At 32.1% G+C, this 18,269-nt stretch overlaps 1 protein-coding gene across 3 annotated transcripts in view; it reads left to right on the top strand.

The window, feature by feature from the left end:
- The window catches only part of LOC145269031 (ARF GTPase-activating protein GIT2-like), a 428,028-nt gene that overhangs the window by 305,937 nt on the left and 103,822 nt on the right, over positions 1–18,269 (top strand). For 2 of the 3 annotated variants that reach the window (XM_080124621.1, XM_080124620.1), the window contains 2 exons: positions 1,563–1,741; positions 5,233–5,286. In XM_080124621.1, coding sequence (XP_079980747.1) covers positions 1,563–1,741; positions 5,233–5,286 — 233 coding nt within the window. The remainder of the gene's footprint in view (positions 1–1,562; positions 1,742–5,232; positions 5,287–18,269) is intronic. The other variant, XM_080124622.1, reaches the window with a different exon arrangement.

Raw genomic sequence — 18,269 nt, 5'->3', positions numbered from 1 at the left:
CTAGACACTAAATTTAATTATGAAATGAAATCTATCCTAATGTATTTCGATATTTTTATAAACAAGTCAGCTATCTTAATTGTGTTTACAGTTTAAAAAAATTGCATTTTTAATCTTGTAAATTTAGAAAGCTGAATATAGAAATATCCTGTCATTCTTTGCTAAATATACATTTTTTGCCAGATGTTAAAAAAAAAAAATGGACAATTATTTGCCAGATTTAAGAGAATCTGTCAATTCTTTGAGTTTAGGAGAATTTGTCAATTTTTTGCTAAATTTAAAAATTTTGTTGGATTTAAAAGAATCTGGCAATTTTTTGTCATATGTAGATGAATCTGGCAAGTTTTTGCTAGATATAGGAGAATCTGGTAATTCTTTTGTTAGATGTAGGAGAATTTGATATATATATATATATATATATATATATATATATATATATATATATAGGTGGTTCTACACTATCAGGACGAAATTTCGGAAACCATAATATTGAATTTCACATGAAAACAATGTTATCTAAGTATTCCTCGTATTTTAAAGATGATTTTATCCAAAAATTACGAAAATCGATATGTTAGAAAATTATTTATTAAAGAAAAAAAAAAAAAGAATTTGATGAAAACGATCATAAGACACAGGAGAGTTCAAAAGGGAGGTAATTTTCCATTTCGATTTAAACAAGATGCCCGAAATTTTTCACCTGCTAACATGATTAAAGTTGATTTTTTTTTTTTTTTATAAGTACGTAATATCGAGGTAATTTCGACTGCATAATTTGGAAATTACTATTGTAATTTATTAGAATTGACAAAAAAAAAAAAATCAGTAAAAAAAATTATTTTTTATCTGGAAACTTCATTTATTGACCACAAAATTTCGTCCTAATAGTGTAGAGCGCATATATATATATATATATTATTCCTTAATTGGAATTCATTTTTCAGATGAGCATTTTATATTAATTTATTTTTTTTATTTCGGCCTATTAGTCTCATCTTTATTAGTTGTTTTTTTTTTTTTTTTTTTTTTAATCTTTTTATTGGTTTGTTTATTCACAACGTTTTCTGAAGATAGCGGTTTCAATCCCACCCAAAGCGTGCCAGAGGTTAATTGGTCAAAATGTGGTGAGACGACAACAACTACGGATGGCAGTGATGGCTGAGAATGCAGTTAGGAGATTCGAAGTTCCTATCCGTCGCGGTTACTACCTGATGAAGGCCAGAGGAATAGTTGGCTGAAACGTCGTGAATAAACAAAACAAACCAATAAAAAGATAAAAAAAAAACAACTAATAAAGATGAGACTAATAGTCCGAAATAAAATAAAAAAATAAATTAATATATACATATATTAGTTTTAATACAAAGGGAGGTAATTAAAAAAATTTTCAGGTTAGCTTAACAAATAAATGTTTGTTTGTGACCTTGTTACTTGGTTTCTAAAAATGTCATATAAGAAAAAAAAAACTTTTTGGAAGAAATTTTTAAAGCATTTCATCTTAGAAGTTGATTATATTAATGTGGAACTTACAAATCTTTTTTTTCTTTTGTTTGTTTTTCTAGCGGGTCGTGCGTCAGCAGCTCTGTCTTGTCAACAGAGAAACTCTCGTGGCTACAGCCAAGTATCAAGCGATGATGAACCTCTCTATGATAGCGTTGCGTCTGACGAAGATTACAGCAGTATTGATACTCAGAGTATCAAGAGTGCGAAAGAGGAGATGAAAAAGGATCGCCCAGCAGATGTGAGTATCTTCTATAACTTGAATACTTTTTATTGGTTCAGTAAGGGGTGGCCAACCTATGGCACATGCACCAACAATGGCACACTGCATGATTGGCGTCAACGAACCTCGTGAAAAAGAAAAAAAAAGTGCATTAAACTGATTTCTAAAACAAAAAAGAAAAGTCGCATTTGTGAGTTTTTTTTTTCAAGCGTCGACTAAGAATAATAAAACGCTTATCTTTTGCCGTCTATTTACTTACATTGACAATCTTTCATGGCTCATTTTCGTGTGAAAAATGTCTTTTCAACTCTTTGTTAGTTTTATTTTAAAAAAAAAAAGAAAAAAGTCAAATTATTTAAACAAAGGTTTAATAGAACAATATACTCTTTCTTTCTTTCTTTTTTTTAAATAAAGGTCGTTTAAAAAGAAACCTCGGAAGAAATTTGATTGTTTTAGACTTCAAGGCTAAACATAACATTTAGTGTAAATTTAGAAAACTATTTATAATGTATGTATTCATTACAGAACAATGATGTCATATTCCGAAAATCAGGTGGGTTTGGCTAGTAACTTTTCTATTTGTCTAATAAATGAAAATATTTAGTTGTCAACAACCAACCAAAGATAAATTTGTCTGTAGAGACCTGTAAATGTATGTTCAGTTGGAATTCGATAATGGCTAAGATAAAATTCAAGTAGAATTTATTTTATTTATTAGCGTGGGTGCCCGGCATTGCTCAGATGCTTGGAGGTGTGTGTTGAGCAAAAAAAACAAAAATTGTTAGTAGGCAGGCAGGCAGGCTCGAACCCGAACAGCAAAGGAGGAGAAGAATATAAAAAAAAAAAAAAAAAGATAGAGAGAGAAGTGGGATCGAACTCAAAAATGTAGGGCAATTAGTCTTCCTCGCTAACCATTAGGCCAAAAAGGATAGTGAATTCAATGAGTTGGTGATTAACTTAAGAATACAAGGGGAGGGGGTGGAAGGTGGGTTGTTACTTTAAATGCATCTAAAACCAAGCTTTTATCTTTACATCATCAATTCTCTGATCCCCATCTGGCATCAATTGAAATGAGTGTCTGTGGAGGCTCCATGTTTTGACAAGCTACTGGGCTTGACCTTTACTCCTAATCTAAAATGGAACATCCATTGCCAAGATTGCTCGAAAAATGGTGGGATCCTTCTATCGATCCATTAGATATTTAACTGCTGATGCAATACTCTACCTATATAAGAGCCAGCTATGTCCAAGGATAGAGTACTGTTGCCACATCTCGGCAGAAGCTGCTAAAAAGACCTTATCCTGCCTTGACAGAATTCAAAATTGACTTCGTAGCCTCGTAGGGAATGCTATTTTCTCTTCCCTGCAACCTTATTCTCGCAGAAGAGACGTTGCCAGCCTGTCTCTGCTTTATCGTTATTTTCATGGCAAGTGCTCGTCTGAGCTCCAATCTTTGATCCCCCTCGCTAAACTTTCGTGAAAAATACTTGTCTAACTGAAACCACTATCACTAATTCCCCCCACTCTTTATCTGTGCTTAAAAACCTAAACGCAGATTCCATGAGCAAAGCTTCTTTCTTAGAACTGCACACCTATGGAATTCTCTTATGTTTTCCTGCTTTCCAGCTGACTACAATATGGTCGTCTTCAAGTCCAACGTAAATAAATTCTTGATGAGCCGTCCCCTTAAGTAATCCAATTTACCGAATTTCCACTACTAACGATTACTGCGACCCGTTCCCTTTGACCACTTGTACACACCACCATTCTCAATGCACTTTTGTAAGAAATTCAATGACATATTTCTGCTTCTGACGCATGTCTATGACAGAAGTTGCTTTCTTAGAGTCTCACACTGTCAGTATCTTCAACAGAGAGACACACCGTCAACATGCAAACAGCTTTCTCACCGCACAAATTTAAGACCTGAATAGCGGTTGTCATTTAACGTTAAGAAAGGTTAGTTATCACCGGCTATCATGTCTCCGTTTCTTTCCGTTCTTTTTCTGTTTTTAAGGAAGTTAATGTTATGTTTAATACCGGGCAACACCAGGTAAATTTGCTATTACATATTTGGTCAGTAAATTTATGATGGTTTGTACAATAACTATCTCAAGGTGTCATTTCTTTTAGAATGTTTAATGGATCAAATGAAATTCATAGGTGTAGAGATTTTATTGATTTTATTTTAAAAAATAATCTGAAGTTTTGCAGTTGTCATTTAACATTAAGAAAGGTTAGTTATCGTCGACTATCATGTCTCGGTTTCTTTCTGTTTTTTTTTTTTTCTCTTTTTTTTTACTTCAAATTTTTTAAAACAAATTTAACGTTATGTTTAATGTCAGACAACACCAGTTAAATCTGCTAATGTATAAATAAAAGTATCACACATTTGTTCAGTAAGTTTATGTTGACTTGTGCAATAACTATCTCGAGGTGTTATCTATATATATATAAAAGCGAAAATGTATGTATGTATGCTTTTCCTCAATGTCCACAAAAGGCTTCTTTCAGAGAAGCGCTTGCTCGGTTCACAACTTCTTAAAACTTTTTATATCATCTATAAATTGTAATATCTCAGAGTTACCCATGGAGCTCGCCTGTCTATTTAATTTTATTGACTTTCAAACGTTAATTATTCGACATTTCCTGCATCGGCACGCGTTACATTCGGTTTTCGGTATAAAAAAAGCGAAACTCGACTCTAATCACAGGCCCGAAGCCAGTTGTCTCAAGAGAGCTAAGTAACGTTTGTTCAATGTCGACTTCGTCATATCAGACTGTAGCTTTCATTTTGCTCCTCCTAATAAACAGGGAGCGGGTTTTTAAAAACAAACAAACCGATTTATTCACCTCATTCAAAACTGTCCCACACAAAATTCTTACTGCTGAATACCTATCGCCGTCACGTCAATCAAAAACGCGCACCTGTTTTTTTTTTTTTTAACACTTTACTATTTTCCAATTGCATGTCGTGAAGGCTTCGTTTTTTTTTTTTTTTTTCACGGGCACCTGTTTTTGTTCACATAACCTGAAAAACACCCGGGCAACGCCGGGTACCCCTCGCTAGTCTCTTTTAGAATCCTTAAAGTATCAAATGAAATTCATAAGTATAGGCGTTTTATTGATTTTATTTTAAAAAGAATTTGAACTTTTGCCTCAACAATTTCAAAAACGCGTTTCAAGACTTGCTTTTTCCCCCTTTCTCCGCTACACTGTCTAGTCTCGTTTTTTTTTGTTTTTTGTTTTTTTAAGAAATTTAACGTTATATTTAATATCGGGCAACACAAGGTAAATCTAAATAAAACTATTACACATTTGTTTAGTAAGTTTATGATAGCTTGTACAACAACTATCTCCAGGTGTCAAGTTGGTGTCCATCACGCTGCATTTAAAAAAAAAAATTTTTTTTTAACTTTTTTTTCTTTTTTTTGAACTTTTTGCCTCAACAATTTCAAAAACTCGTTTCAAGATTTGTTTTTTTCCCCTTTCTCTGCTACATCATCTAGTCTCGAATTATTCAACGTGAGAATACACCCACTTCGATGGTGTCCTTTACAGAGGTGAGATGTGACCAACTTCTGCTTACTGCATGAACAGCTTCTTTTGCAGCATTCAACGACACCAGCTGATCCGCCCTCTCTTGTTTGTGTGTTCTCTCTTTTTTTTTTTTTTTTTTTTTTTTTTTTGACAGACTTTCTTTAATCTGCTGTTTTTATATCTCCATCTTCATCTGAAGGTCTCCTTCCTTTTATTCTGCTTAAGCATGGTCAACACAAGACTAGGGCTAGGACAACAGCATATTCTTTTCATTGTTTTGACTCTCGAGTGTGTATCCATTAATATCTTATATGCTTTTGTATAGACTGATGTTGTTCTCTGTTGATTAAGCGTGTCTGTGTCTGATATATACTTGAGTCAAAACAATGGAAAGAATACGCTGTTGTCATAGCCCTATTCATTACTAATTCATTTAACTCTTTATTCGAATTGTTTTTTTATTATTGCTAGCATGACTATTGAAATAATACATCTGTGTAAAGAAAGCATTGTTTCTTTTCCAGTAAAAATAATCATCATCTATCTATATATATAAAAGGCAAAATGTATGTATGTGTGTGTGTGTGTTTGTGTGTCTTGCAAAAACTTTCAGCATTATTTCTTTTTCAGTAAATATAATCATATATATATATATATATATAAGCGAAAATGTATGTATGTATGTATGTGTGTTCGCTTTTTCTGTATGTCTACAAAAGGCTTTTTTCAGAGAAGCGGTCGTTGCCTAACAACTTCTTAAAACTTTTTATATCACATGTAAATTGTAATATCTCAGAGTTAACAAGGGAGCTCGCCTGTCTATTTAATTTGCTCGACTTCGGGAAGATAAATATTCAACAGTTTTCGCTCGCCGCATGTGGGTTAGGCCTTTTCCTATAATAAAAGCAACACTAATTCTTGCGTTATTTTTCCGGTCTTGATCGCCAGAAATGTCCAAAAGCAATCAGCTTTGATCAATGTGGAAATATTATTTCCTTATATCAGAAGACAACTGCTGTTCAATTTCGAAAAGTGGAGCTGTTTCCCCCTACCCCCAACGTCTTGGGAAAAGAAAAAAAAAAAGCATTCCCACACTAAATGAAATGCTACCTCACAGTCAAAAGTTGACCTCATTAAGTCATTAAAATGTAAACCTGCTAATTTAAGTAATTAAATAACTTCAAACGTGTTTCCGTTAGCATCTCGCGGTGGCCCAATGGTTAACATCGCACTCTTTTTTTTTTCACACTTTAATTTCTAACTTTGCCTCAAGGGTTCGGGTTCAATCCTCATACTTACCTACCAAAACATTTTTTTTTATTATTTTAAACCCCACCCCAACCCCGGAGTTTTGATTTACCCAAAACCACACACACCTCCAAACACCTGGGAAACGCTGGGTACCCCTCGCTAGTATATATATATATAAGGCAAAATGTGTGTTAGTGTGTGTGTGCATTTTTTGTGTATATCCGGCAAAGGGGGGGGGAGCTTGAGGCGGTAACTCTTTCTTACAACCTTTTATATGCTACCTAGATTATAATATTTACGATTTACGAAACGAGGTCGCATGTATCTTTTATTTGGGCGATTTTTACACACTTTTCACAGTATTTTTTACTCTCCGCGTATTTCTTTGGTTTTGTCGTATATAAGCGAAACTAAACCGTAGGAAAATTAGCCTCCCTGGCACTCGTGCTCGGGACGTCCAGAAAGCAACGAAGTTTGATCAATGCGACCAAAATTCGTCATCTCAGACAATTGCTATTCATTACAACATTCCGCTTTAAATGAGGAGCTGGTTTTCCCAAATATCTTGGGGAAACAAACAACATAAGCAGAAACTGGCTTGCAGCCAAAGTTAAGTGCATTTCATTCCCTATGGCATGACCTCATTTAATTCACGCACCTGTCGCATCACTTTTTAATCGTTTGACTTCACACATTTTCAGTTCTCTGCCAGTGTAGCGTGGTGGTAAGTCATAAGCTTATTAACCTCAAGGGTTCGGGTTCAAGCCTACCTACCTACCAACCAAAACTTTTTTTTCTTTTATACCTCCAAACACCCGGGCAACGCTGGGCACCCCCACTAGCCTATTTATAATATAAAAGGCAAAATGTGTGTATGTTTGTATATGTGTGTTTGTATGTCTTGCAAAAACTTTCGGCAGACACGTCGGACCGTGACAAAATTGGTATCGTTTTAAAGCTCAATGTCTTGGACGACAAATATTGAAAAATTGGCCAAAAACAATTATTCTTTCACCGTCAACTGGGCTGTTTTTTACAAGGAGGGCAGTCACTTTTTCCGTCAACATTTTTGCAAAGTCATCATACGTCTTACAACGTATGCTCATAACTTCCCGTTTCACAGTGGACGCATCAGCTAAGACGTTAGTTTTTTTTTTTGAGTTTTTTTTTTTCACCTTTTTCTCCTCCTTTGCATTACAGGTTCGAGCCTGCCTTCCTACTACCATTTGTTTTTTTGTTTTTTTGCCTACTGTTGTTTTGATTTCTCCCACTCCACTTCTCCACACCTGGGCACCCCCGCTACTACCACTTTTTTTTTTAACACTTGTGTTCACCTGGGCTGTCTACTGTTTTGATTCCTCTCCCCCCCCCCTGCATCCCCTCTCCACACCCGGGCAATGCCGGATACCCCCGCTAGTCTATTTATATAAAGGAGAGATGTCTGTTAGTGTGTATGTATGTACGCGTGTTTCCCAATCTTGAAGGGAAGACTTTTATTGTTCAGGATTAAAAGTAAAACACATAAAACATGTTTTTAAAAAAATAATTTAAAAAAAAAAAAAAAAAAAAGGGAAAGAGAGAGAAGAAAAATAAAAGGGGGGAGTCAGCTGACCGATTTTGCCCTTGCTTTTTCCAAACTGAATCAAGGGATTTGCGATTTAAAAAAAAAAAAAATGTACATTAAAATAAAGTTTAGACTGAACACGACAGAGTTATTCCTTTTTCCGATCTTGTTGGATATCTTTTCTCTTTGCCGAGTGGTCTTTTTAATTTCGGCAGGCATATTATATAGAATGGCAACCAAAAGTTGTTGGTCGGCCATATTTTTCTCGAGCGCTTTCTATCGGGCATCAGATTGTTGTCGAGAGCAATTGTTGTTGTTTTCTTTTCCTTTGAGGCTTGGTGTATTTATAATTTTTTTTTTTTAATTGGCTATAAAGGTGGGTGCAGGAGGGTTGGGGGCGAATTATTTTTATTTTATTTTAATTTTTAGTTTCGATTTTCCTTGATTGAGATTGTCGGACTGACTTCCTCATCTTGGTTGTTATAGTCACAACGTTTCGGCCGTTTTGCCCTCCGGCCTTCATCAGGTCTGGGGAACCGTTTGTTAGGAGTCTCGAACCCAACCCTTTATTATTATTATTATTACGGGGATACTGTGTTCGGACTCCAGCTAGGCTCTGGGACATAATTGCTGATTCTCTGTTTTGAATGTTACTTTTCACTGCCTTCGTTCAGGATTGAACTCAGCACCTTTGGGTAACTGTAAACTTTGATACAACGTCTAGGACCACTCGGCCATATGGGACAATTCTTAGTTGTTTTTTGTTAATGTTAATGAAGGCCGGAGGGCAAAATGTCCGAAACGTTGTGACTATAACAACCAAGATGAGGAAGTCAGTCCGACAATCTCAATAAATGAAAACTCCTCATCTCAAAAATACAGACAATTACTATTCGATTTTCCTATTTTATAATTTATTTAGTTTCATGTTAGTTATTAAATATTGTTAGTATATTTGTCCCGGTGTTAAATGAGATCTGGTTTAAAAACGGCTGCCCAACTCCCCACATAGTACCCCAGTAGCTTATGTCTCTGATAGTAGCCCCCTACACCAAAGTGGCAATGTGCTTTGTTCGGGGTGAAAATGTAATTTAAAAAAAAACAAAAAAACATATGGATAAATTTTTCTTTATCTTTCTTTCATTCTGAGGAAAAAATTTCATTTTTTTTTTTTTCTTTTCAAATTTTGCATATTTTGGCATACTTACTGATAAAAATGTTATTTCTTTTCTTTTTTTTTTAACTAACAAATTGAATTGCTTCATTTGGAGTGAATGCTTTGATTGCCTGTACGTTTGTTTGTTTTTTTTTTGTTTTTTTTTTGTTTTTTTCTTTTTTCCATTGCATGAACCCTATCTCCTCACTTGAATCCTGTTTACAGGCGACCGAGGACCACTTGTAAATTTAATTTTCCCTGCACACTTTTTTCTTTGAAGGAAGCATACCACCACCACCACCACTTGAATCCTGTATAACATAAAATTATCTTCTCGGATTTTCCATGTTAAACCTAGATAGCAATGCATCTAACTATTCGTTATTTGATTCTGACTGGCAGTTTCTTCCTTGATAGATAGATTGAGAGATGATAACGAGTTTGTGTGCACAAAAATATAAGATAGTGCAAACAAACAAGAACTTGGATGTGGATAAAGTATATCTGGATCGCAAAGCTATTGAGGTTGTCCAGAAATTTTGTTATCACGATGATATTGTAATATTATCCAGAAGTTTTTAATATTTGTAATATTATCGGGGGTTTTGAAACATCAGTTGATATATTTGGGTTTGTGTGTGTATACATAACTATATTACAACAGAAAAATGCATGAATTACGATAGAAAAATGCGAACATGAAAAGTAATATGGTTAAACTTAAACATGGAAAAGTAAAGGACTAGTTGTTAAAACTGGAAAAGAAAAGGACAAGATATTCGAGTAAAATATAATAAATTAATAATTTAAAATATTGCAGCATTAAGAATTGATTATATAATGTTATAAATTGGAATTTAAAAAAAAAAATTCTTAATGCTGCAAGATTTTAAGTTATAAATTTATTATATTTTTTACTAGAATAACTTGTCCTTTTTTTTTTCCTGCTTTAACAACTAGTCCTTTACTTTTCTATGTTTAAGCTTAACCATACTACTTTTTATGCTCGCATTTTTCTATTGTAATCCATGATCTTTTCAGGCTTCCAGTAAATTCACTTGTTCTTTGTTTAATTTCAGTCTTATTTTTTTGCTCCCATAAACATAACATACACATATGTAATAACAACGTATGGCACTTGTCTGCTTTCAATAAAGTCCACCAATTATCTCCCTTTCATTCCGTCTGTTTCACTTGTTACTTCTCTTTTTGCAAGAGTGGTGAATTGGTAGCAACAATAGTCGCTGAAGCAATGTGGTTGCTATGGAAACTGGTCATAAAAAACGTAGCTCACCTCCTTACGTTTTTTTTTTTTTTTTTTACACTATTTTGAACACCAGTAAATTCATCATAACTTTTATTTTACTGAATAATAATTGAAAAAAAATTTTTTTTCACAATATAGCTGAGAAGGTGATTTATAAACTGTAATATTTGCTTGAAATGTAGTCGAAAAATGAGTGAGCGGTGAAGCTTTAAAGCAGTTTTAAATGACTAAAACTGACACTTAACCATATATTCAAACGCTACCGTGATTGAATATATATATATATATATATATATATATATATATATATATATATATATATTGAATGATAGATTTGTACATTGATCTCTAGTAGTTATCTCAAAACATTGAAGAGGACAATACCTTCTCGTCCGATAGGTTCCATTCAGCCGGTTCTTGAGACACCTGTTTTGACTATCGGATAAATAAAGATCTTCAACTTCTCTGAAGAAAAGACCAACATAGAAATCATTGGTAAAATGATATTCACACGTCTTTATTTCCAATAGTCCTATTCCTTCTCGAAGTTGCAAGCACCGTTCTTATTCACATTTCCAGTCTGTTGGAGAAACCAACTTCTCTTACCAACTCCTAAAACCCAGCTCAACTAACTAGCTCGATCTCCACGTCTCATTCTAAGATCAACGTCCTCTTAAGTGATCTCTACGTCAGACTACTATAGGTCAGACCTATTTTTAAATCCATCTATCCATTCAGCACGGCTGCAACCAAGATTGAACTCCTTACGCGAGTGTAATTCAAATCTTGTCCGTAGCTGAATACTTGATGCTTCGCCAAGGCTATCAAGGGTTTGTTTTTTATCATGACACCACAGCTTAAGAGAGTCCCATCTACCCTCGAGAGGAGGATACACTGCGCCAGTTTCTCAACCTGGTATTTTTAACTCACTGATTTAATCGTTATAAAGCGCATTTTGTTAATACTATTTCTCTAAATATTAAAAATGTTTGTTTTCTTATTTCGTGTAAAAAAAAAAAAAAAAAAAGTTTGCATGCCTCACCAGTGATTTTTTTTTACTTCCATTTTTCACCCCAAACAAGGCACAGTGCCACTTTGATGTAGGGGGCTACTATCGGGGACATAAGTTGCTGGAATACTATGTAGGAATTCGAGCAGCAAGATGTCTGTTCACATTACACTTGAACTTCTGCATGTCGGTACAGTTGAGAAAACTGGAACCCGGAAGGGAGTTCCAGAGTCTAGCAGTTCTGGGTGAGAAACTAATAGATTATAAGGCTTTCTTACATCTAACTCAGACCTATTTTTAAATTATTGTTATCAATTTAATCATTCTAAAACCCATTTTGTTTATACTATTTTTCTAAACATTATCTTTCAAATTTATATTTATACTAGCAGTTCAGCCCGGCTTTGCTCGGGCCCTATATACTCTTCATAACTTTATGTCCATATGTCTGTATGTAAGTTTGACTCCTGTCCAGGTAACCTACATCTAAAATTTCAGGTGTTTAGACCCAAAATTGGCGGAATAGTTTGCTAGAGAGTGCAAAGGTCAAATCTTCTGAACTTTGACTTCCAAAGTTTTGGCCAGAAACCAATTAAAAAGCTTGCCCTATGTCTGAATACACTTTATGTAGAATTTCAAATGTATAGACCAAAAATTAGCTGAGTAATTTCGTAGAGACTGCGAAGGTCAATTTTTTTTTTTTTTAAACTTTGACAGCAATTTTGACCCCTTAACATTTGTTTTGAGCTCAAATCCAATGAAAAAGTTTGATCCATGTCCAAATAACTTACATCTAAAATTTCAAGTGTTTAGACCCAAAATTGGCAGAGGAGTTTGGTAGAGTTTTCAAAGGTCAAATCGTTGGACTTTGACCACTTGACAGCCAAATTTCTTGCTGAAAACCAATTAAAAAGATTTTCCCCAATCCAAATACTCCTTATGTCAAATCTCGAGTCTGTAGACCAAAAAGTGGTAGAGTAGTTTGGTAGGGAAATGTGTACACACACACACACAATTTCACTTTTATATATATATATATATTAGCATTGCTGGATGGCATCGTCCTTTCGAGTAAAAACTCCTACTTGTGAGCCATTGACTTGGGGTTATTAGCTGGTTGGATGACCGCGTCCCTTGTTGAGACAAAGTAGGTTCATTTCACAGTCGGATTTCGGCGCGGTTTGCTTGATCTATGTTGGTTAATAGAAATTCTTGTGTGCAGAGTGTTTGCTCAGTTGGTAGAGTGCTTGCCTTGCATGCAAGAGGCTCGGGTTTCGAATCCTGAGTTCGGATGTGTCTAACTGATGAGCCCAAATGAGGGCGAAACTCGAGTCTTGGACTTCCGGTTCTTTGACTGTCATGGCTCTTGTGGGCTGCGACGTTGTTTGACTGTGGAATTTATTATATATATATATATATATATAAACATTTATTTCAAATAGAATTTAATTTCAAACAATCAATTTATGCTAGTTAAAGTTATCTGTCCTCATTCGGCCTTGCTTATGCTACAATACCATTGGCGCACAGGGTGGAGCAGGTACTAGTCTAATAGCTAGAATTAGTAGTAGATGGAGTAAGTTCAAGGAACATTTGCTATTATTAATTAGCAGAGTATTGTTATTGTCCACTTAGGAAAAGTGTATCAATCATGTGATGTATGTCAGTGAGGTCGGAGGACATGCATTGCATGAAAAGTAATGATATGAGAATAACAATGGGTGTGCAATGCAACTCTTAAAGACGCGTTTGGATCTGATGACTTCGGACAGCATATAGGTAGATGTGTGCATAACAGGAGACTTTGTTGGTTTGGTCACATTGAAAGAATGGATGAGAGTTCTTGGGTTAGTTGATTTAAAACAGTTGAGGTAGCAGGGTTAGTTCATAGAGGAAAGTAAAGGAAAACATGTGAGGAAATGATAAATATGGACTTGAGAGAAATGGGGAATAAATAAGTACCTGGCCAGAAATAGGTTAATTTTGGAAAAATGTCTCAAAGCAGTCCAGTGCATGCCAGCATGTAAAATAGATGTAAGATGAATGTGATGATGATCATCATCATCAACAAACCATGCATTGTAGCTCAAATATCCTTCTTCTCAAAAGGCGGCCATGTTTGTTTTATAATTTTTTTTAAGAACGACATTTTTTTTTTAAATTTTATTTATTTTTTTGTTTATATCTTTTTTTATTTTATTTTTTATTCATTATTTTTATTATTTTTAGTCTATTTTTTTAAATTTATTTTTTTACTTATTTATTTATTCATTTTTTTTAATGAAATTGGTTATGATTATCAACAAACTATGTATTGTAGCTCAAATATCCTTGTTCTCAAAAGGTGACTATGTTCGTTTTATAATGAAAGTATAACCGCATTATTTTTATAAGAACGACATTTTTTTAATCTTTTATTTTATTATTTTTTATTTATTTTTATTTATTTTTAATTTTTATTTTAATTTATTTTTATATATTTAAAAAAATTTTTAATTTACTTTTTGATTTAATTTACTTTTTAATTTGTTTATTTTTAATTTACATTAATTTTTTACTTATTTTTAATTTTTTTAAATTTTTTAAATTTTTTATTTATTTTTTTTTTTATTTAATTTATTTTTAATGAAAATGTCAAAACTGTCAAAACGATGCGGCCTCTATTACGAATCTCTGCCTCTAAAAAAACTTTGATATGCAATTTTTACACTCATCTTGAATGGGGCATGCTTTTTTTTTATTTTTTACTTTTAATTTTAAAATGATTCTTGTGTTTTTGATGTTTTTTTTTTGTTTTGTTTCTCCAAAATCTAACTTTGAATTTAACTTTTCGTTATTAGTTGCCTAAAAATAAAAAAAATATTTTTTTTAAACTTTATTTCCCATTTTGGATGCCATCTGTGGCAACAAATTTTTGTTCATAATTTGTTCAGCTACAAACCTGTCCCATGTTCACTTGTTTTTAAATTTTTTTAGTTATTTTTAAAGTTTTTTTTTGCTTTATTTTTTATCTATTTATTTTTACTTTTTATTTCGTTCATTTATTTTTAATGAAAACTGTCAAAACGATGCGTCCTCTTACGAATCTAATAATTTGTCCAGCTACAATGTTTATTCGTTCAAATTGAAACGTTAACGAAATAAAAACATATTCTTCCCTGAATATGTATATGATAAAGTTATTAAGTTAAATCCATGTCCAAGGAACCTATATCTAAAATTTCAAGTGTATAGACCCAAGATTGTCGGAGGAGTTTGGTAGAGTTCTCAAAGGTCAAATTGGTGAATGTTGACTCCTTAATCTACAAATTTCTGTCCGAAAACCTATCACATAGATTTTCCCAAATCTCAGTACCCCGTGTATCAAATTTCGAGTCTGTAGACTGAAAATGAAGAGTTATTGCGTAGGGAAATTTACACAGACAGACAGACAGATACACAGACACACTGAATATGAACAATTTAATTTTTTATTCATTTAATCAAATGCTGTACTTGTTGAAATGTTTTATTTATTAACTTAGTATCTCAACTTATTCGGTACTCATCATTTTTTTTTTTTTTTTTTTTTTTTAGTTTGTAAATGAGATAACAAATACTGCTCATTTATTGAAATGGCCTCATTGGATAATATTTAAAGAAAAAAAAAATGTACAATTGGTTAAAAACATTAATTTCTTCACCCTAAACTGGACACTTTTCTACAGGCAGGGGTAGCAAAAAATCATTCCTTCATGACAATTTAGCCATACACGCATGCGCAAAAAACACGGCCATAGACCAGTCAGTATAGTGGCAGCATCGTTATCTTAACATTGCACGTTCGAGCCGAGATATCAGTTTTTTTTTTTTTTTTTTTTTTTCGATTTTCAAAATTTTGATATTGAGATGGGCTTATTTATGCTATTTTTTCGTTCGTTTTTTTTTTTTTTGTTTTTGTTTTTCCGATTTTTTAAAGAAGTTTTAACTTCATTCGCTTATTTTTTATTTTGCATCATGTTCGGTTTTTTTTTGGGGGGGGGGGTTATAATATTTAAACAGGGTTATTACGTTCACTTATTCTTAATTTTTTTATTTTGTATTGATTTACCCGCCACACCCAACAACACCCGGGCAACTCCGGGTATCCTCGCTAGTATGTATATATATATATATATATATATATATATATATATATATACGCAGGGTGACTCCCAAAAAAAACAGGACATTCAATTGTTTTTCTGAGCATTTTACAGTCAACGGAGAAAAAAAGGCGAAAGACCCTAATGTTTTGATGTTATGCTGTGAATATAATAAACTAGTTATGACCAAAGTTTCATTTCATTCGGACAAAACACTAAGAAACAGGGCCTAATTAGAGTTGGGGCCCGTTTTTATTAGGTCACCCTGTATGTATGTGTGTGTGTATGTATATATATATATATATCAGGTACTGGTACCATGTAACCCAGTACTACATGGTCGGGTCACTGGCGACTAAAATGGTTTGTTTCCCCACCAGACTTGTTTGGTGAGGAGGGTGGCTAGTCTCCCTGAAGGATTAAAAACAAGACCTTCCAAAGTGCGAATGAACCCTTTTTTGGGGTCAACGGCCAACTAGCACCATATATATTTGTGTGTGTATATATATAGGTGTTGGGATGGAGAGGGCTCTCGTAAGCCGTGGTGAAGGCAACCTTTCTAGGAGAAGCAAATCTCTGATTTAAAAAACCATAAAGCAGGAGACCAGTACTCGCATTAAGCTGGTCTGCAGTTTAACTTGTTGCTGGCTATCTTGCTCTTGCTTGTTGCTGGATCTCAACATTTTGAACCAAGAAAGAGACTTAGCTGTCGTACAAAGTTAAGACTCTGTAACATAATCTGTGTACAGATACTCCCTGAAGCATTTGTCTATTAAAATGGTCCTGTAACAATGGAAGTCATTTTTGGGCTCATGGGCTTTAAGTGTCTGAGAAAGTGGCACTCGTCTGACAAGATGTTGAAATCATATATATATATAGAGAGAGAGAGAGAGAGAAATATAAATATACACATCTGACAACATTTAAAGTAAAAAAAAAACTCTTGTCAATTACTAAGGTCACACAATAAATAATTTTAATTTTTAAAAAGAATTCATTTAAGATTTACACAATAGAGTCCTCATGTAAACACTTGGATTTTTTTTTTTTAATATTTTTTTAAGATTTTATGAATGTATGCATAAAAATTTATGAATTTTATGAATACACGCATAAAAATTTATGAATTTTATGAATACACGCATAAAAATTTATGAATTTTATGAATACATGCATAAAAATTTATGAATTTTATGAATTCATGCATAAAATTTAAGAATTTTATGAATTCATGCATAAAAATTTATGAATTTTATGAATACATGCATAAAAATTTATGGATTTTATGAATACATGCATAAAAATTTATGAATTTTATGAATACATGCATAAAAATGTATGAATTTTATGAATTCATGCATAAAAATTTATGAATTTTATGAATACATGCATAAAAATTTATGAATTTTATGAATACATGCATAAAAATTTATGAATTTTATGAATACATGCATAAAAATTTAGGAATTCATGCATAAAAATTTATGAATTTCATGAATGCATGCATAAAAATTTATGAATTTTATGAATACATGCATAAAAATTTATGAATTTTATGAATACATGCATAAAAATTTATTAATTTTATGAATACATGCATAAAAATTTAGGAATTCATGCATAAAAATTTATGAATTTCATGAATGCATGCATAAAAATTTATGAATTTTATGAATACATGCATAAAAATTTATGAATTTTATGAATACATGCATAAAAATTTATTAATTTTATGAATACATGCATAAAAATTTATGAATTTCATGAATACATGCATAAAAATTTATGAATTTCATGAATTCATGCATAAAAATTTATGAATTTCATGAATGCATGCATAAAAATTTATGAATTTCATGAATACATGCATAAAAATTTATGAATTTTATGAATACATGCATAAAAATTTATTAATTTTATGAATACATGCATAAAAATTTATGAATTTTATGAATTTATGCATAAAAATTTATTAATTCATGCATAAAAATTTATGAATTTATGCATAAAAATTTATGAATTTTATGAATTTATGCATAAAAATTTATTAATTCATGTATAAAAATTTATGAATTTATGCATAAAAATTTATGAATTTTATGAATACATGCATAAAAATTTAGGAATTCATGCATAAAAATTTAGGAATTCATGCATAAAAATTTATGAATTTTATGAATACATGCATAAAAATTTATGAATTTTATGAATTTATGCATAAAAATTTATGAATTCATGCATAAAAATTTATGAATTTCATGAATGCATGCATAAAAATTTATGAATTTTATGAATACATGCATAAAAATTTATGAATTTTATGAATACATGCATAAAAATTTATGAATTTTATGAATACATGCATAAAAATTTATTAATTTTATGAATCCATGCATAAAAATTTATGAATTTTATGAATACATGCATAAAAATTTAGGAATTCATGCATAAAAATTTATGAATTTTATGAATTTATGCATAAAAATTTATGAATTCATGCATAAAAATTTATGAATTTCATGAATGCATGCATAAAAATTTATGAATTTTATGAATACATGCATAAAAATTTATGAATTTTATGAATACATGCATAAAAATTTATTAATTTTATGAATACATGCATAAAAATTTA

The sequence above is a fragment of the Euprymna scolopes genome, chromosome 45, assembly GCF_053919585.1.
Source record: "Euprymna scolopes isolate OS-2025 chromosome 45, ASM5391958v1, whole genome shotgun sequence".
In the NCBI taxonomy this organism is placed as follows: domain Eukaryota; kingdom Metazoa; phylum Mollusca; class Cephalopoda; order Sepiida; family Sepiolidae; genus Euprymna; species Euprymna scolopes.
The sequence above is the reverse complement of the archived record's forward strand: the minus strand, read 5'-3'. Positions and strand labels throughout refer to the sequence as shown.